Source organism: Nyctereutes procyonoides, unplaced genomic scaffold (assembly GCF_905146905.1).
Source record: "Nyctereutes procyonoides isolate TBG_1078 unplaced genomic scaffold, NYPRO_anot_genome, whole genome shotgun sequence".
NCBI lineage: Eukaryota > Metazoa > Chordata > Mammalia > Carnivora > Canidae > Nyctereutes > Nyctereutes procyonoides.
The window spans coordinates 75,834,072-75,854,601 of NW_026575140.1; the positions used below are offsets into that span (position 1 = coordinate 75,834,072).

Consider the following 20,530-nt stretch of genomic DNA (forward strand, 5'->3'; position numbering starts at 1 on the left):
AAAGGGCTGGAGACGGGGGGCTCACAGGGTGGAGTGAGACTTCAGATTCTTTATCTTAAAAGAAAAATCTAATTTGGTCCATGGTTCAACTACAGGAGGAAGCTCATTAGGGCAAAGGGGGTGATAGGGGAGATGAAGTCTTCCGTCTTTGTTTCCAAACCCAGAATTTGAATAGAGGTAAGGACAGGCCCAGAGACCGGGGGGGGGGGGGGGGGGGGGGGGGGGGGAGCCAGACACACAAGGGCTTTTCTGCTTACTTCTGGGATGTCATGGGGTGGGGGTGGGGGTGGGGAACATGGCTTGGGGCAGAGCTGGTGATGGATGGGGGGCAGGCCCAGAAACAGGGGAAGTTAGAAAATGTGGGTGATGCCCTAATGACTGTGGGGATTGACTCATATGAGAAAGACCCGACTCAAAGGCTACGAGGCGATGAGTAGCCTAACAGGCAGGAGGCCAGTTTTGAGACCCTGGGCATCTCTCTCTTCTTCAGTTTTGCCAGCCCAAGGTGGGAGGGCCTAGGAGAGCAGTCTCTGTGTTAATCCATTATTCTCTGACAGCCGGCCTTATCTCCCCGATGTGAAGATAAACTCCATAGGGACCGGGCTAGTTCCCCAGGAAGGATGTTGTTTGTTTTAGATCCCCTGTGCTCAACCCTCTGTCAAGTACCAACTGTCAGATCCCTTTTATCAAGCCTCACCTGGGCCTTTGTTAAAAATGCAAATTCTCCGTTCTTTTCCCCAGGGAGCCTGTGTGGCTAGATTTAGGGACCCAGGTGTTTGGTTTTTTTCACAAGGGCCCCAAAGTTTCTTTTGAGAAGGCAAATTTGGAAGACACTGAGTTAGATGATCTCTTGAATCCTTCTGAGTCACTCTTCCTGTAAATGTAGGCAGCAGAGTGCAGTAGGAAGAGCCCTGGGTGGGCAGCAAGGACACAGGTTCACAGGGTCGGGGGCTGGGACTGCTGCTCTAACGGTACCTGGCTGTCTGGTACCTGCTGTTATCTTTGCTGCTAATAAGAACATTGTGCTGGGGTGAACTGCAAAGGGAAGGAGGCCGCAGAGCAGAGGAGTGTCCCCATCTAGGATCGAGATCTCAGAAGGGACAGGGGACCTAGAAGCAACAGAAGTGATATGGACATCACAGAACAATAGGTTCTGAGGACCTCCCTGGGGCTTTCTCTTCCATGGAATTGGCAGGACATCTTAGGTCTCAGCAACTCCCACTATACACAGGGGAACGCTTAGGCCCAAAGAATTTTAAAAATGTTCCCAAAGCCCACAGCTAATCAGAGGAAGTAGGAATCCAGATCCCCCTGCCCTCCCGCCAGGTCATTGTTGGGGTGCCCGGCAGGGCAGTCCTATTTCCTCCGGACTAGTGGGAGACAGCCCAGTGGGTCAGGAGCCAGAGTCCCCATTCTTGGGAATTGCCCCGGATTTGCTCAGCCTTTTACTGGGAGGGAGAGTGGGGGTCGCGGGAGGCAGGCAGGCCGGAGGGCAGGCGACGAATGAGGCGAGCGAGGGGGACTGCCCTGAAAAGAAAGGCTGCCGGGGGCTCGCAGAATGTGGGCAAGGCGAGAGGTGGCCGGCTCGGCAAGCTGTGTCGCCGGAGGGAGCTCAAAGCAGGGCAAGGACCGCAGCTCATCTCTCCAGGCCTCGGGCCGTCAGACGGCTAAAGGCGAGGCGAGGTCTGATCCTGCAGCAAACTTTTTGGAAATCCGCTGTGTCAGAGAAACGTAAAGAGCACACAAAACCCTTAAAACACCAAGCGGGATCATTTCGTCCACGTGGCACAAGAGGCAGCCAGAGCGGAGGGGAGGGGAGGCGAGGGGAGGGGAGGGGAGGGGAGGGGAGGGGAGGGGAGGCGAGGCGAGGGGAGGACAGGGGAAGGGGGGAGTCGCCCGTCCCGCCCCTGCTGGGAGGAAGGGATTTGCCGGGACAGCCCAGCCCCTGGCACGGCCAGGTCGCCCGGGGCGCGGCGGGCGGGGAGGGGACTGAGAGGGCCGCGTCCTCCCGCGGAGCTGCCGCGCGGCCGTGCCGGGTCCCCGGTCCCCTGCGCCCGCCCCGGGGCCGCCGCCCGAGCGCGGGGCGCCGCCGCGAGCCCTTTAAGGGCCGGGAGGCGCGCGGTCTCTTTAAGGCAGGTCCCGGTGGTTTCTGTTTTCCGAAGGAAGTGACGGGGGGTGGGATTGAATGAAAAGTGCCAAACGGCGGCTCGCGGCGCGGGAGCCGGGGGCCGCGGCGGGCGCGGGGCCCCGGGAGCGCCGCGAGCACCTGGGAGCCGCCGGGGGGCGCGCGGCCGAGCGGAGCCCACGCGCGCCCGAGCCCCCCCGCCGCGCCGCCGCCCCGCGCCCCGGGCCCGCCCGCCGCTTGGCGCCGACTCCGGCCGCGCCGGTCCCCGCGCGCTCGCGGCGGGCCGGGCCCCCGGGGATGCTCGCGCCGCCGCGGCTGCTGCTGCTGCTGCTGCTGCTGCTCGCGCCGCTGCTGGTGGGCGCGGGGCCGGGCGCGCCGGCCGAGCTGCGGGTCCGCGTGCGGCTGCCCGACGGCCAGGTCACCGACGAGAGCCTGCAGGCCGACAGCGACGCCGACAGCATCGGCCTCGAGCTGCGCAAGCCCGACGGCACCCTGGTCTCCTTCACCGCCGACTTCAAGAAGGTGAGGCACCCTGGCTCGGCCGCCGGGGCCTGGGAGCCCGCGCCCCGGGGTCCCGGAGGCCGCACCCGGAGGCCCGCAGCTGGAAGGCGGGCGAGGAGAGGCTCGCGACTGAGCCAGGGCCACCTCGGCGTGCGTCCGGCTCTTGCCCGCACCTCTGGACGCCCCCCTGCGCTCTGCCCCAGGAATGCACCCCCCCACCCCGCCGCCGCCGCCGCTGCAGCCCCTCCAGCCTTTCACCCCGGCCCTTCCCGCTCCCTGCCCGCTCCCCGCTCCCTGACCCGCCCCTTGCCCACTTGCCCCGCAGCTCTCCCAGGGCCCTCCAGCTGCTGACTCTCCTGCAGAGCCGTCGACTCCCTTCTAGGGGTCATTGCCCTTTGCTCTAGAGGAGAAAGTCCTGGGCTGGCCATCCGAGGTCCCCGGGTCAGGCCCCTCTCCTTCTCCGAGCCTCCTTTTTCACCTCTGTTCAGGTCAGTGAGGTGGCTCCTGGCCTCTCAGCCCTGACATCTCAGAGACTCTAAACCAGGTCTCCCTTTCACTTTCCTAGGCTGGAGACCTTGGGGGGGGGGGAGCAAGGTGGGGGTGGGAGCTGATTGTCCCTTGTCCCTCCTTGAGCCTAGCAGAAGCTACCTCTTCTCTTTGGTCTGGAAGGCTGGAAAGCTTGCAGAAGGGGGGGGGGGAACCTGGGCAGAGGCCCCGCATGAAGTCCCCGCACTCTGGGAGAGCTGCCACTCCTTACCCTGCCTGGCAGGACAGCTGGCCAAACTCCATGTTTTGGCCCAGACTGCAGGAAGGGGGCAGAAACCAGCCTCTATTCAGTGTGTGTGTAAGAAACCAGAAGGAACCTTGAGGGACTGGAAGGTGGGCCTGGCCCCCAAGGTCTTTGGGGTTGGGGCGGGGAGGGGGGGACGGTGATGAGTGGGGAAGTGGAGGAGCTGGGGGGTTATTAGCAAATGAGCCTGGAAGGACAGCAAGTGACTAACAGTGACCCAGCAGCAAGATTTCTGGAAGGAAAGAGGGTGGGTGAGGTGTAGGTACTCAAGGGGAATCTCCTGATACACACACACACACACACACACACACACACACACACACCAGCCCCTTGTCTGCTAAAAACAGGCCCTGTCTCTGGGGGCCTGGAGAGGTGGGGACAGTTAGATAACTGGACAGCTGGAGAAGCTCAGGGCTGTAGAGCCTTGCCCAAGCCACCCCCTCCCTCCTACCTCTTAGAGAGTGGGAGCTTAAGAGGATGGGGGTGCAGAATTTGGGGAGTCAGCTAGGGACCCAGCAAAGCTGCCATGGCACAGGCCAGAAAGTTGGGGTGGTGGTAGTAGGGAGTCCAGTGGACAGTGGGGATAAGGCTTGACTGCTGATCTACCCCCAGACTACTGAGTTATCACCCACTTGAGACATAGGTGTTCCAGGGAGTGTGGAGTGTGGGGTGGTCACAGGTGGGAAGACTTCACGGCCCTTCCTTACTCAGCAGGCCCAAGCTAGGTTCTTGTACTCGGGCAGGGAGACACGTGAGTTTGTGTGTGGAGAGAGCGAAGCTGACAGCGCCTAAACACCTCCAGCCTCCCCACACCTGAATTCCATATGTGTTCTTTTCCTGGGAAATCCCAATAGTGGCTGGATCCCTCAGGAGGCAGTGGTCTAATCCTTCCCTCTAACCTTCCATCAAAGCCCTTTGTCCTTGACACTGAGCCTCTGGCCAGTCAGGAGTCTCCTACTTTCCTGTCCGCTGCCCGTTGTTCTATGGAGCTGGAACCCTGGAGAAGGGCTTCCCCATACCTGGGACCTCTCCAGCAGCAGAGCCTGTGGCTAGGACACAACGCACCCGGCTGGGCTTCTATAGCCCCTGGCGGCAGCATGAACTATTTTATGGCTCTACCCATGCAGACAAGGAGAGGAGAGAGCCCAGGTGGCAGTGGGGTGATAGACCGGGGCTATAGTTAGAGGGCTGGCGGCCCAGGTAGAGAATTCCTTTGGAGCCTCATTTTAGTCCCTGCAGTGTGTTTAAACCTCCACCCAGGTTTCCAAAGTCTGCTTTTCAGGTTAGCCTCTGACCCAGAAGCTGGCATTTCACACCCGCCCTGGCATCTCCAATTGCACCACCAAGGGCAGGAGTCGGGGGTGGAAGGTGCAGAAAGGGAAGCCACCCTCAGGTCTCTCCAGCTCTGGTTGCTCAGCTAGCCTGGGGCGGAGCAGAATAGCCTTCACCCCTGCCCCAGGCCACCGTCTGCGTTGGCCAGAGCAGCTTTTGTACGCAGATCCTTCTGGGGTGGCTCACCTCTCCTGTGGCCCGCTTAGTTTCCAAGGCCTCGTGCCCCATGGTCTTTGGCAGATTTGCACAAGGTTCTATCTGGAAGTAATGATTTTTCCTGTGGGAAAAAAATCTTGGGCATTGTGTTTCTTTTGTGTACCAAACACATTTGGGGTGCCTTGGGAAAAATCCCTAGTCCACTTAGGAATGGTGACGGTTGCCCTTTCCTCGCCTTTGGGAGACAGTCCAGGCTGAAATGAGACAGACCTGGTTTAACCTGGGCAAGGTACTTGATCCTTGCAGGCCTTCATTTCTTCTTCTGTAAAATGGGTGGTGATGATGATGGCACCAATCCCATGGCTATCAAGAAAACTAAACAGGTAATACGTCTGAAATACCCAGTATGTGTTGGCTGCTGTGCTAAGTGCTTAAGAAATAGAAGGCCGCTAGCTTTCATAATCCTTACCCACATCACATTTCAGCGTGGGTCCTCACGCTTGGACTCAGAGATGTTGAAGGACGGACCCAGAGTCATCCTTGGGGAGTCAGCGCTGAGCCTAGAGGTACCTTGAGCCCCTCATCATAACCTCCTCCTTGAAGCACCATCTATTAGAGCTCTCCAGAGAAACAGAAACAATAGGACATAGAGCAAGATATATAGAATGAAGTTTATTGCAAAAAGATTGATTTCGGAGGCTCCGAAGTCCTACGATTTGCCTGCCATTTGCGAGCCGGCGGCCCAGGAAAGCTGGCAGTGTTTCCAATCTGAGTCCAAAGGCCTGAGAGCCAGGTGTACCAGCGTCTGAGGGCCGAAGGTGGAGGTCCCAGCTCAGACAGAGAAGGAACATTTGCCCTTCCTCTGCTTTTTGTTCTATTCACACCCTCACCAGACTGGACGTTGCCACTCGCACTGGTGAGGGCCATCTTTTTTGCTCATTCTGCGAACTGAAATGTTCATCTCTTCTGGAAACACCCTCACGGATACACCCAGCAATAATGTTTTACCAGCTATCTGGACATCCCTTCACCCGGTCAGATTGACACATAAAATTAACTGTCACACTCCACAGTTGCTGGCCAGCCCCTCTGAACACAGAGCCGTCATTCTAGTCCTGCCAGGATATGCAGGGCTGCAGAGAGTGCCCCTGTGCTGGAGGCCTCCCAGCCCTCGGTCTGGCCCACCCTATGTCCACCTCCAGCACCCCCACCTCTCTGTTTGCCTCCTCCAAGAGGCAGCGTTCTAGCACCATCTCGCTCTCCGCACACTGCCACGCTGGACCTAGCAACCTAGGCATTGAGGCAGGGAGAGAGTGTTCAGTGTCTCGCTGTCAGACACATAGCCTGGAGCCCATGCATGGATTATAAATGCCACAGGTAGCTTGGAGCTATCAAATGGCCATCGTGTGACACCCTGCCCAAAGGCCTCTGACCATCAGATAGATGGAGCTGGGACTTTAAAAGAAGTGCCATGGCTCCGTGGCTCCCAAACTTGGATGCCCATTAGAATCACCTGGTAGCTTTGGAAACTCCCGATGCCTAAGCTGCACTCTAGAGCATTGAAATCCAATCTCTGTGCACTACGGTATTTTTAAAGAGGGCCCAGGGATTCCAGGGAACAGCAAGTTTGGGAACCACTGGCATGGCTGCTCCAGGGGAAGCGCAAGGAGGGGACAGGGAGGTGGGCCCAGGTTAGGCTGTTAAAAGAATGTAGAGCCCACACTCACCTCTTTGCAACCTGTCACTCTGCCCACAGTAACCCTAAGGTGTGTGAAGCAGCGGATAGGCGCGTTGGGTCTAATTCCACATGCCCTCAGTATACACAAACTGTAATTCATAACACACACCCAAGAGGCAATACCCTCCTTTATAATCCAAATCCTGTGTGTGTAATTATACCCTTATGTGCACACTCACTGGGCATATCTAATACTGGGCTCGTCACCATCCCCAGACTCTAACCTGGCTCTTTGTTGGTCAGCTCCCATGCTCTCCCTTCCCCCAAGCTGGTGTCTCCATCCAAGTCCAAGTTCTCTTTCCCCTTTGTCCCTAGTCTGAATGTCCAAAAGCTGGGGGAGGGGATGAGTCATGTTCCAGCAGTGTGGTTTGGTGCTGACCGGATGGCTAGGGTGCAGCTGATAGATAGGAGAAAGTCATGCGCAACTGTTTCGGGGTGGCGGGTCCAATGGGAGGGAGGGAGGGAGGAACCACACACTCCAGAAGTGTGGCAGGAGGAATCCTTGGGCTTGGAGCCAATATAAGGGGAGCCATATGGTGGCATGGGTCAGCCCAAGGTCACTCTGAAGGACCCAGGAGGAGTGGAAATGTGAGCCCTCCGGACCCTGGCCTGAGCCCCGGTGGGTGAGTGGGAGTCAGAGGAGGGAACAGTCCAGAGAGCGCCCGAGTCCCTGCCTTGGGGGCTCCTGGTTAGGCTGGGGGAGCAGCGTGGGAAGCTGCATGCTATCACAGGCGGTCTGGAAGATGTGGAATGTGCAAATGACCACGCTGGGGCCAGAGGCTGTTTATTATAACAGGATGTCACATCACACAGAGGAAGCTTTTAGACACCCGTCTCCCCCTACCCGGTCTATGTGAGGTCTCTGAAATGTAGCAGTTTGGAACACAAGCGTGTGACGGATGGGTTGTCTTCCTGGGGAACAGAAGGCAGCAGAGATGCTTTCAGGAGACGCCCAGACATTTCTGGAGTCTGGAGCATTTTCTCATAGGAGTTTGTGAGAAGTCACCAGATGGAATGACCTGACTTGTGTCCGTGGGGCCCTTGGATCTAAAAGCAGTCCCTCTGGGATCCCTGGGTGGTGCAGCGGTTTGGCGCCTGCCTTTGGCCCAGGGCGCGATCCTGGAGACCCAGGATCGAATCCCACATCGGGCTCCCGGTGCATGGAGCCTGCTTCTCCCTCTGCCTGTGTCTCTGCCTCTCTCTCTCTCTCTCTGACTATCATAAATAAAAAAATAAAATAAAATAAAATAAAATAAAAAATAAAAGCAGTCCCTCTGCCACATTTGAGGAATTCCTCTGTGGATCAGAGATCGGCAGCCCTGCTGGAAGGTTCAGACATGCTCCCTGGAGCTTGGCAAGCATCCCCCCACTCCTGCCCCCCCCCCAAACACCATTGTCCATTGGCAAGTCCTCACGAGAGATCCTGGATCAGGCTGTGAAGACTGCCACCTGGACCAAGGGCAGAGTGGCCTGCTAGAAATAAGATGGGGAGAGGCAGAGCGGGACTCTTCCCTACTGGGCTGCCAAGCTATAGAGAAGTCGTGGTGGTAGCGGTTGTAGAAAAACACAGGACAGATTCCTGTTCGCAGGAAGACAGGGTGCAGCCTCGTGATGAGAAGTGCATGTCCCTGGATCCCACACCCTGAGTGGTCACTCAAGTCACACGCCATTGGTTGTTTTCATGCACTGTCGCATCTGATCCTCACTACTACATCACGAGGCACCCGTTGCCCCCATTTTGCAGACGTGCATACTGAGGCTTAGAGCTATGAAGTGACTTTGACAAGATGAAGTAGCTGATGATCCAGGATTAGGGCCCAGGGATCCTTCTATTATATTGTGTTTGATTGTATGTGTTGTAACACAAGTAGGCTCCTTCCAGAAGGCTGGAGAAACCTGAATTGAGGTGGTGGGGGGAGGGGAGGCAGAGGTTTACAGAAAACCTTAGTGCAGAGGAATAAACCCTCCTCTGTAGAGACTTGGGCTGGATCCTTCCCCTCCAGGCCCATGACCCTCAGTGGATAGGAGTTTTGACCCCTTGGCAGCTTAGTGCCTAAGACTGTTCCTCGGGGCACGTCAGGGTGCAGGGACTGTGTGTGAGAGATCTCACAGAGACTCCTCAGCACCCACCGTGTACATTTGTCTGCCCTGTACCAGGCATGCGACCTGACAAGCCACTCACCTGCTCAGACACAGCTCCCAGGCTGGCGAGGAGGTAATTGCTGCCACAAGCAGAGGCCAGTGTAGACCCTGGGGAGTGGAGTAGCAGTGCCAGCAGGTCCCCCCACCCCAGCCCCCCTTCCTCGCTGGGAAGCAGTAGGGGCCAGAGCATCATTAGGAGCTCCCACCCCCGAAGTTGGCAAGTGTTTAAGCGGCTGCCACTGCGCATTCCGCTGAAGGGCAGGGAACGAGGGAGGCGGTGGGGCTGGGAATCTGGGTGAGAGAGAAGCACGGAGCCCCATCTTAGGAGCCCTGAGTCAGCGGGACAGTGGGGCGCAGTTGATCCACACAAAGCCTCACATTGTTCCCTGGGGCAGTTGGAACAGTGGTGACCTTTGGGATTAGGCTGATAGAGAACTGGGGGCTCAGGGGGGCTGGGGGAGGGCAGGGGGGCCACTGCTCATGCTCCTTTACAAGAAGCTTTTGTCGGGGACTCGCCCCGAGGGTGTATAGGCGGCCCGGCCCATAGTGGGGTCATCCGAAGTCCCGGGGTGCCGGCCTGGGAATGGGCTTGGCCTGGCTCTGGGTTGGCTCCCCTGACCCCTGCTCCTGCTCCGGGACACTGTTCCTGCAGAGTGGCCACCATGTGCGGGGTTAGGGAGGTGCTGGGCCCTGGCTGCCTCTCCTCACCTCCCCGGCCCTTTGAAACCGGCTCCTTGTCCAGCCACGAAGCAGTTCCAGCCAGGAGCAGAGGGGTAAATATTTAGATTGGCTCAGCCCGGCCTCAGAACCCTGCGCTGTGCTGCAAGGGGAAGGAGACAGATGACGGGGCACAGTCCCCGGACGGTGCGGCTGTCCCAGAGCAAGCAGCCTGAGGGACTTGGTGCCTTGCAGGACCCCGGAGAGAAGGCCCCCGGCCCGGGGTGCAGGGGAGTGCAGTGAGGGACGGGGCGGCCCTCACCCTGGCTCCTTGGTCCCCGGCTCCCCATGGGGGGGCGCTGCCCCCCTCCCCAGGTGGGCTCTCTGGAGAACGGGGCCATGGGTGACCGCAGCGTGAGGACCTTGTTCCGCGTGGCCGAGGGGGTATGTGAGAGCCCTGGCAGTGACTCACAGAGAGGGGCGACCTGGAGGCTCCGGGGGGGGGGGGGACACTGAGGGAGGCAGCGTGCTCACGTGAGCATCCCTGGGGGCTGGGGAGAGACAGGAGCAGCTGTGTGCAAAAGAGACCGAGAAGCAGCAAGTGTGCGTGGAAGATTACAGACGTGGCCCGAGCATGGGGGGAAGCAGGTGGGCGTCCGTGTGTATCTGCTCAGATTCCACTGGGCTGCCTCGTAAAACCCCAACAGCGGCTGCAACAAAAGAGAAGCTTGTTGGGGCTGGAAGTGGGCAGTGGGGGGCAGCGTGGCAGGTCCACGGCATCCCCGCTGAGCTCCCGTGGGCTCTGTCTGTAGGGCTGCTTCCCCCGGGGCTTCTCCCCAGGAAGTCTGCCGTTCTTCCCAGAGCAGCTCCTTGGGTGTCCACCCGGAGCCCCAGCAGGGCCCGGCCAGCGCAGCCTTCTCTCCGTGAGATGCGGCAGATCCCGGGAGTACAGCAGGGTGAGGAGTGGACACAGAGAGGAACAGTATCTGGACGGGGGCTGGCAGGGGGCTCGGAGGAGCCTAACCATCACTGGACCGTGAGTCAGGAGACCCCCAGTCTTCTGGTCCTGGCTCTGCAGCCACATGACTTGTGAAGGGCACGTCCCCAGCTGGAACCTCACTGGAACATGAACTAAATGATCCCCTAGACCTTCTGAAAGCCGAAATAGCAGCTGTAGGACTACCAGTCTCCTGGTTGGAGGTGAGGGAGTCGATAGAGGCCCCTGGGCATGCGAGCATTCACTCAGCTAATAAATGTTGAGCTTATTGTTGAGCTCCATGCCAGACCCTGAGGTCACTGCATCACTAAGGTCTAGTCTCTGCCCTAGAGCCAGGGGTAGATCTTACTGGGGGCCTGGATGACTTGTTACTTGGGCAGAAGATGCCACACGAGGATGGGGTCCTCGCTCAAGGCATTTAAATCACGTGCACACTGAACCAGTGCAAGGCAAGTTTCAGATCCAGCTCAGAACCCACCGATGACTTCCAGTGATCTGCTAGATGAGCTCAGGCTCCTCAGCTGGAGTCTCAGACCCGCTGCCCTGCCCTCTTACCAGCCTCTTCCTTGGACCACTCTGCCCTCCCACACCCTACCCTGAGAAAACCAGGCTCTTGTCTGTGCAGTCCTTCCTTCATTTCCTCATTACCAGGCACTCACTGAGCACCTGCTGTGCTCAAGGGGGTGGGGAGGCACTGCAAATGAGCTACTTTCCCAGCCTCAAGGAGCTGAGTCTGGAAGCTAAGGCAAAAGAGAGAGAGAGAGAGAGAGAGAGAGAGAGAGAGAGAGAGAGAGAGAGAGATGCAAACACAATGGGATTTGTGCTGTAGAGGTTAGGAGTTGGGGCCGCCTGAGTCTGCTGGCCGGTTGGTGAGGGCAGCATTGGAAAGACAGGCCAGAGGAGGGGATGCATGGGCACTGAGTCCTGAGAGATGGTAGGCAGATGGGGACAGGGCATTCCAGGAGAGGAATCAGCCTCACTGCGCCTATTCTGGAAACTGCGAGCTCCTCAGCTCAATGCTCAGGGAATACAGGACAAGCTGTCAGTGGAGGTGGATGGGAGCCTCTGGAGGGTACACCTGATGGCGAGGGCAAAAGGAGCTTTTGAATGGCATTAGGCAGATCAGTGACAATATGGAGGGATAGATTGGGTGGGGGTGTGATGAGAGCCTCACGTTTCCCTGTCTTCTGGAAATTCCTGTCTCTCTCCTAGAGAGCATTCCCCTTCCTTTGACCACTGAAATGTCCCACACTCTGAAGAAGTCTCCCTTCCCTCCTGGCCTCCAGTCCCACCCTTAAGGGGACAGCAAATGCCCCTTCATCTACCCTTTGCCCCATAGCCTTTACCACATACCTCAACCCTAGGCCTTCTGTGGGGCACTGTGGGGTTGTTGGATGTCAGCCTCTCCATGAGCCCCTTGGAGACAGGGGCCAGGGCCTTGGTCTCAGCCATTTCCCCCACCCAGCCTGGTGCCTGCGAAGCCTTTCCCACCAATTTGTTGACTCCCTGCAAGCCAGGCCCCAGAGGAGTCCCCTGGCCTCACTGGGCCTTAGGTGCATCTTTAGGAGAACAATCTTTGCTCTTGCTTCTGCAGGTCTAGAATAGGTCACAGCTGGAATGAGGCCAGAGATTGCAACAATAATAGACAAAGGGTTCAGCCCACTATGTTCTGAGACCTTTCACTCATTTTTTCCTCATGATAATCCCTGGAGGTGTAGGTATTGTTAGTTTAACTCATTTAACAGATGTGGAAATTAAGGTGCAGGGAGGTGAATTCCCCTGAGGTGACATGGCTAGTATCAGCAAAGCCGGGATTTGAATGGAGGTAGCAAGGACTCCAGAGCTGTTGCTGTCCTACAACCTGTCTACTCCTGCTCTTTACTTAAAACCACAAAGGACTTCAGCCGGGGCTCACGATCTCCATGGCGCAGGTGGCAGCCCTGGTACCGTAATCCTCTGCGTCTTCCTGGTGGCCTGCTCCTGATAGGCTGGAGGTTCCCGGGAGCTCATGTGAGAAGGAGCCTTATAGAAACTTCCATCCTGGGAGTCCTAGCCGGAGTCCTGGACCTGCAGAACCTGCCTCCAGCACCTTGACATCTTCTCCAGCTGTGCCATCTGCCTTGGGCATTAGGCCACATCCGGCTGAATCATCCCAGAGCACTTGGGCGAGGAGGGAGCTTGGGAGCTGGGCTTCCATTTGGCCTGGGCCTCGCATCTGGCCAGATGTTTGCTGAAGTGGGGCGACCTCTCCCCCTGCCCTTTCCTCTGTGCTGGGGGGAGGGGGCCCCTGGAACCTTCCCAGTGAGTCTCAGGTGTGGAGGGTAGAAGGGAAGAGGGATACTGGTCGGGATGATGGAGCCAAGTAGATCCAGAAGCTAGGGGTGCCCACTCCCTCCCAGGGATCAGTGAGTAGAATACGGTTTCTCTGGAGAAATAGGATCTATAGAGGTTCTGGGCAGGCAGGCAGGAGGGTTAGAAGGGTGGCCTGCCTCGTGTTACCCCTCCTGTCCGTGTCAGACGCTCGTTCTTACTAGTCACGCAGAACCGTGAACGGGAGCTGCCACACTTCTAGGGCAGGTCTACACAGGACTTCAGGCATGGCTGGAAAACAGAACTGAGTTCTGATCCTTGCTCTGCCACTTGGCAGCAGTGGCCAAGGGCAGACCACCCTGCCTCTCTGGTCCTCGGTTTCTGGAGCGAGGCATCAAGTACATTTGGGAGGCAGTGATGCATCGTGGTTGACACAGCCCTGGCTTTGGAGTCAGACTGCCCCGGGTTAAAATTCCAGCCACATTTCCTCCTAGTCCCATGACCTTGAGCAAGTAACCCATTCCAAACTAAGTAATAATCATCCTCCCCACCTCCTGTTGTTGTAAAGATTTTAAATAGGACAATACATCCTTTTTGACTCATAATAACAATGACTTGTCCCTTCCAGTTACAAACTTCAATGAATCTCTGCCCCTCCACGAGGAAACGTATCTCAACGAGAGATCCTCATTCCCCCTCTTTGCCCCCAGATTCCCATTTTGGTATCATTCTGCTGTTGTTGCCAGTGTTGTTGTTTAATATAATAGAGTCGTGAGAAAAATTCAGAACAGGTATTTTGGGGTTTTTTTTGACTCCAGTCTGGTCCAAGAGTTCAAATGCTATCTCTTAATGACGGGCAGGTGATATTCCGAGCAAATACACCACTCTGCAGCCATCAGACCACAGGTATGGGATGTGGCTGTGGCTTTGGAAAAGGTGCTGTGAATATTCCAGCTAAGGTTCTTTCAGAGTCCTTGCTGAAGACACCCGGGAGGTGGATGTTGGACTCTGCCTTGGGGTCCAGCCAGGGACACCAGGCTGACTCAAGCCCTAGGAGGGGAAGTCTGGTATCGGGTCTCACCTGGCAGGAAGTGAGCCCCAAGTAGAAAATACGCTAGTGGACCGGCCTCCAGGCAGTCTCCCCTTGGCTGACCCAAGGGAATGGAAAATCGGGTGGCCCAGGCTGGCAGGGCAAGGAGATTCCAGCCTCATGGCCCAAGAACGGATTTCCTGTTGAGAGGAAGCTAGGGTTAAGCTGAGCTCTGATTCACCTTCCCCGTGAGTCTGGCATCAACAAAAACCTCTCCCGGGCCATTCTCACCAGCTGGGCCTCGGTCTCTCTGCGCTATTGATGGAAAAATCTTCCCATACATGCCCACACCTCCTTGTCCTAGAGATCATCTGTAGTAAAAGGAAGCAGGAGAAACTTCCCTGTAGAGGCAAGGGACCTCATAAGTGCATGGGGATTTATGGGGTGGCAACACTCACTGGCTCTGATCACCTTCCAGGAGGAGATGGGCCACAGCTCTAGCACCTAATAAGCACTGACTCGGGGTGGGCATTTTTTCTGGGCCCTCCACCCTCACTCAGTTTTCACCGCAACCCAACCCACTAGATGCCTTAGGGTCCCCATCTTACAAGTGAGACTTCCAGAAGCTGGAGGATAGGCCTGGGAACTGGCTAATGTGTGGCGGAGATGGGGCACACCTTCCCCTCGCTGCCCATACAGGGGCCCAAGTGGGGACCTTCAGGCCCTGTTTCAGAGCACTTGTACTCTCGGTGCTCTTAGTGGGTGAAGCCAGGGCACATACTTTGAGAGATGAATAGCTATGCAGGGCTGTATATGCTCGGTGCCAACCCCCACTAGGGCTCTAGAGGGGGATGCTCATTATGGTCCAGCTTCCTCCCTGGCAGGAGGGGTGCAGGGGGACCACCGTCTTGACAGATTTAGACCATTTCTGACCAGGCCCTGCTAATAACTTCTCCCTGGGAGCAGTTGGCCAAGGCACAGAGTTGGTTGAGAGCAAGGGGGCACCTTGGGTGCAGGTGGGTCAGGGCACAGGGTTCCAGCAGCCAGATTGGGAGAGGGACCCCATCCTGCCTTGCAGGTGCCCCCTCTCCCTTTGCCCTCTGCTGACTTCCATTCATGCAATGAATGAGTAATGGGAAGGAGCCATTGGCCTCCTGGCAATGCCATTAGTAACCCCATGGGGAAAGGGGAAGTGGAGATGGGAAGGGAAGAGAAGGGTGAACCGTCCCAGCTTCCTTGGGCCAGAATGGCAACAGCTGTGGCCAGCTTGTGCCGTGTCTGCCCTTAACCCCATCCTGTGCCCATGCCAGGAGTCCGGATGATGGGAAGCCCTGGGTCATTTTGGAAAGCACCAATTTCTGGGCTTTCCCCCAAACCTACCAAGTAAGAATATCTGTGAGAGAAACTCTGGAATCTATACTAGTAAAAAGTTCAGCCCCTCCCCTATTATGCCCTGGTTTAGGTAGTTATCGAGGTGGTGACCTCCCCCAACCTGGGTGACACAGGGGTGCCACCGCGGGGCAGCATCAGCTATGAATGAACCAGGCACCAAAAAAGGGTGCTGTTTCTTTTAAGGTGAAGTTCTGTGCTTTTAAATACAGCTCTGTTTTGAAAAGCTTTTTAGTGGTTCACTATGTGAATTTTCCAGGAGGCTTTGGAACATCTGGGGTGTGTTCTTTCTTTTAAGTCACAGGTTTAAATGGAAAAGATAAAAAAGTCCTAGATCAGCAGGAGGGAAATGTCCATTGCAGGGCAGGGCCCAGGCAGGTGTCCTGTGCGAGGCCTGAGCTGAGCCCTGGGTGGGCTGGGAGCGCGCTGCACCCACCCCAGCCCATCCCTGTCCTCCTGCCCTTTCCCATCAGGATGTGAAGATTTTCCGAGCCCTGATCCTGGGGGAGCTGGAGAAGGGGCAGAGTCAGTTCCAGGCACTCTGCTTTGTCACCCGGCTGCACCACAATGAGATCATCCCCAGTGAGGCCATGGCTAAGCTTCGACAGGTGAGTGCCCGCCTCGGGCCTGCCCTGGCCCAGCTCCTGCTCTGGAGGCCCCATTCCCTGCAGCCATCGTGACCCCAAGCCTGGACCCCACCCCCCCATCCTCAGTCTCCCACCCAGCACCTGACCCACCCTGGTCCTCATCCCTGCTACCTACCCCACTCTCACCCTATAGTCCCAATCCCCTTGATTTTGCCCCAGGCCAAACCTAACTCTCTAACCCCAGATCGCTAATCTGCACAGTCCCCTAATCTCAGCTCCTCCCCCTGTATGGTGGAGGCTGGGGGCTTCAGATCTGCCTTCAGCCACCACTCCTTATCCAGGTGACATTGCACGAGCAACCTCACCTGCAAAGCTTCTGTTTTCTTTTGGGAAATGAGTTCCACTGAGAATTAAATGAGCTGATGCGTGTAGTGTGCAGACGCTTCAGCCTGTTGGTCCACGCCCCATCACTTCCTGGACCTTGGGCCTCTCCCCAGCCTCAGCTGAGTTCCCTAACCTCTCCAGTAGGGTCTGCTCTAGGCCCTTCCCCTTCTGGCTGCCCACCAACGCCACCCCCCGGCCACTACCAGTATTATGTATCAGCCCCAGATGTCAACCAGTGGCCAGTTGGAAAGGCCTGGCTGTGCCCTGAGCATTTGTTTCTCCATCAGCTAGAGGGGATGCTAGGCGCCCTTGACTGCCAGCCTGCCCCAAGGCTCTAAAGGCAACCAGCCTCAGTTTGACACTCAGCCATCAGGCAAGGAATGGGCAGGGAGCCTTCTGAGGCCAGGTGGGAATGTCTTTTCTCCACACAGAAGAATCCACGGGCAGTGCGGCAGGCCGAGGAGGTGCGGGGCCTGGAGCACCTGCACATGGATGTCGCCGTCAACTTCAGCCAGGGGGGCCTGCTGAGCCCCCACCTCCGCAATGTGTGCGCTGAGGCCGCAGATACCATCTACACCCGCCAGGAGGACGTCCGGTTCTGGCTGGAGCAAGGTCAGCCGGGTGCTGCCCACTGTGGCATCACATCACCTGTGATAGAGTAATGAGGTGTGGGAGTTCAGAGGAGGGCCCCCTAAACCTTCCTGGAAGAAGGGGTGCCTGTGTGGCTTTTCAGTGAGAGGAGTCAGCCAGGTGAAAGCGACCCCTTCCAGGTAGGGACACACACAACTGTGACGTGCTAGGCCCCGTGGAGGGAGATAACCTGGGCAGTGCCTGTCTCGTTCCTTCCCTTAGTGACAACACAGATCATGGGAGGGAGGCCCAGGTAGCAGGATCCAGATGGGGCCCAAAGACCCATTCCTACCTGCCCACCTGTGCTGCCCCCCCACCCCCGCCTGAGAAGTCAGCTTTCCTTCCTTCCATGCCCTCCCCAGTGGCAACATCTCTCTCCCAAGATCCTTGAGGGCCACCCCCCTCATCTTTGTGAGCTCCCTGCCTTTCTGCCGAGGTGGCTTTACTGCTGGCACACCTCCTGATACCCTTCCCAGGACTGCCCTTAGGTCCTCCATGCAGAGGGCACAAGGAGATGTCGCAGTGCCAAGTCCAGGTTCCTGGTCCTTCTGCCCAGCCCACTGAGCACTAGAGAAGTGCCTGCCCCTCCCAGGGCCCCGCCGGATTTCGAAGTGCCCAACAGAGCTGTGGTCATGCCCTCCGTACACAGCCCTCCCCGGCCGGCTGCACCCCCCAGAGGCCGGTCCTACCCGTGGCCACAGAGCCGAGCCAGGGGCCAGGTTCCTGCCATGTCCCTCAAGCAACCCTGTGTGTGCGCTGGCCATGCTGACCGCCTGGCATGTCCGTGTCAGCCCTCCTCAGATACCCCTTCCTCGAAGAAGCTCTCCTTGATTTTTTAAAAAAGATTTTATTTAGTCATGAAAGACACACAGAATGAGAGAGAGGCAGAGACACAGGCAGAGGGAGCAGCAGGCTCCATGTAGGGAGCCCGACGTGGGACTCGATCCCAGGTCTCCAGGATCACACCCTGGGCTGAAGGCGGCGCTAAACCGCTGAGCCACCCCGGCTGCCCTCTCCTTGATTTTCTACTCATTCTCGCCTCGTCTCTATTCCATCGCATTCTAGTGTAGCAAGGTTTTTAAACATCGGGCTGAGCGTGGCCGAGTGGAGACTGGAAGTCAGACAGCCCTGAGTTCCGTTCTCACCCCACTCCTAACTCTGTGACCTCAGTGAGATTAAACCTCTCCAGGCCGGGTGTCTCATCTAATAGAACAGGAATGATAATACTTAGCTCCTAGGGTCGACGGGATACCCCAAGAGGCCATGTGGGGGCAGGGGGCTCCCTCTTTTCCCTCTGCTGACCCTTGCCTGTCTTCCCCAGGTGTGGACAGCTCGGTGTTTGAGCCTCTGCCCGAGGCTTCCGAGCAGGTGCTGCTGCCGCGCTGCGGGCAGGTGGCGGACAGCGGGAGGCCCTGCGTGTGCCGCTACGGCCTGAGCCTGGCCTGGTACCCCTGCATGCTCAAGTACTGCCACAGCCGCGACCGGCCCACCCCCTACAAGTGCGGCATCCGTAGCTGCCAGAAGAACTACAGTTTTGACTTCTACGTGCCCCAGCGGCAGCTGTGCCTCTGGGATGAGGACCCCTAGCTGGGCTGGGGCGAAGGGGGGTGGTCTCTGAGGTAGCTGCTCTGGGCCCACCGCTCTTCCCCCAGCCACTAGAGGGGGCAGCCCCCCAACTGAGGCCTTACTTCCCTTCTCCCTTGATCCCGGAGCCTCTGGCCCCATCATGCAAGACTGTGAAAAGGGGTGTGGCAGGGCAAGGGTTAACTCATGAAGGCAGCCCCCACTCCCACCCTGTGCCTCCCTTGGGGACAGGGAGGGGGGTTCTCCAGACTCGCCCCCCCCCTTAATCTACCCCGAAGTATTCTCTCTCAAGCAACCAAAATGTGATGGCCCGTGATTCTATTTAACTCTGAAGGTTTAGATGCTAAAAGGTTTAGTTGGTGTCGGTGCCTGTTACACCGCCCTCCCCCCCCACACACCCCCACTCGCCCATCTGGAAGGAGCTGGCCCCTCTGCACCATCAAATGCCCAACAAGGAGGGGATCCCTGCCCCCGGAGAGGGGGCTGTCGGGGATCACTGCCAGAGCCCCTGCACCAGATCACAAGCATTCCTGTCCTCCCGACCCCCAAGGGCGGGACAGGTGAGGACCTCCCAGCCCCCACACAAACCACACGTGCCTTTCCCCAGACCCAGACTCTGCGGGGAGACCAGGCGCCCGCCTTTCCCCCTAATCAACGGAAATATTTTTGTAAAGGTTCTGGGGCAGCGAGGAAGCATGGAGTATGAGGAAAACTTGAATTCCAGATTTTTAATGCAAAGTATTTATCATTTGTACCAGAAATAAAATTTTAAATTTTTATTTGACTGACAGCTCGCGACTCGGAGTTCTGAGAGAACTCTTGGCCAATGCTGCCACCTGGTGTCAGGAGAAGTGTCCCGTTTACCGGCGACCGGGCTTGGGACCCCTCCTGAAGCACCTGCCAGGCAGGGATTGGGGGCGCATTCTAGAGAAGGATAAGTTAAAACTACTGCGCTTAAGAGGAGACGTGCACAGATGAGCAAGCCGGACAGCAGTAGCAGAAGATAGGTGAAGGCAAGAAATAAGAAACTCCAGAACCAGACCTCCAGGGTTCAAATCCTCGCCTTGCTGCTGCGGCTTTGCTGTGCAGTCTTGGGCCGCGTTCCTTTACCTCTCTGTGTCTCGGCTCTCTTAGCCCTGAAATGGCCTTACGTAGCTTCATACTATGAAGCACCCAGCACATAGTGAGCGCTCGCTGCAGTCGCCGTTATTAGTATCATTAGCATTAGCAAAAAGGGCAGACACTTCCTCAGCCATAGACCTGAGACGGCTTACGCTAGACCTCCTGGAGGCCCCTTCGCATCAAAAGTACTTTCTGGTATAAAGAGGCTGTAAGAGGAGGTGCCAAGCTGGGTGCTGGAGGGCTTCCCGGGAAGGAGGGATGTGGAGGCCGAATTTCTCGGGAGAGGTCTCCTGGGCTAGGTGGGGCACCAGTTGAAGCTGAGGGATGGTCTGCATAGGGCGAGGGGGAGGAGACAGGGGTGTTCCCAGGGGGGGTGGGAAAGCTCCAGGGGTCCCCCCTACTCTGTAGGAAGGAGGAGACAGGAGAGGCAGCTCCTTCCTCATCAGCCTAGGAAAGGGCAACAGGTTTCAGGACAGCACCCCCCCCCCAACTTTGCTCCTCAGAACAGGCTGCTGCTCCTCCTTGAAGCTCTACAGGCCAGAGGGATGTGATGGGAGCCAGGCTTGCTTGGAATGGGTGGGGAGACCTCCTTTACTGGGACGATATGCCTCTTTCCGAAACCGGTTTGCAAGGACCAGCTTCAGCTGTGCTGGGGAGCCAGGGAGGGAGGTATTCCTCCCCGGCCCTTTCCTACTTCCCCTGCCATGGAATCCCAGGCCTCAGTCCTGCTCTGGGTTGGGGTGGGGAGATTACTTGGGGAAGGCACCTCCCACCCCATATATGTGCCTTATTATAATGCTGGGGGTGGGGTTCCTGGGCCATATACCTTTTCTACTCACTTTAAAATAGCCAAAAATAAGGCTGTTTTTTAAAAAATAAAGACTGCTTTTCTAGTCTTCCTTACGAATGACTAGCAACCCCAAGCCTGCCAGTCCCCTGCAGTGAGGGGGCTTCTGGACCCTGTCACTACAGACTACCCTGCCTGGGGCCCCTCCTTGCTCGGTCTTAGAGCATGGGCAGGAGAATTAAGATTCCCTGAGACTTCGGGTCAACACT

At 57.3% G+C, this 20,530-nt stretch overlaps 1 protein-coding gene across 1 annotated transcript; it reads left to right on the top strand.

Moving 5' to 3' along the window:
* The first annotated feature begins 1,943 nt into the window (after positions 1-1,943).
* Positions 1,944-19,131, top strand: OAF (out at first homolog). Its single transcript, XM_055305882.1, has 4 exons — positions 1,944-2,647; positions 15,641-15,775; positions 16,570-16,750; positions 18,090-19,131. The coding sequence occupies exons 1-4, from the start codon at positions 2,186-2,188 to the stop codon at positions 18,353-18,355; spliced, it is 1,044 nt and encodes a 347-aa protein (XP_055161857.1). The 5' UTR covers positions 1,944-2,185; the 3' UTR covers positions 18,356-19,131.
* Positions 19,132-20,530: the final 1,399 nt, after the last annotated feature.

Bases quoted from the DNA above. Each gene is read 5' to 3' on its own strand.
- OAF (XM_055305882.1), top strand. From the start codon at position 2,186: ATGAAAAGTGCCAAACGGCGGCTCGCGGCGCGGGAGCCGGGGGCCGCG. The intron at 2,648-15,640 runs GTGAGGCACCCT...CTTTCCCATCAG, and splicing joins TCACCGCCGACTTCAAGAAG to GATGTGAAGATTTTCCGAGC. The intron at 15,776-16,569 runs GTGAGTGCCCGC...TTCTCCACACAG, and splicing joins CCATGGCTAAGCTTCGACAG to AAGAATCCACGGGCAGTGCG.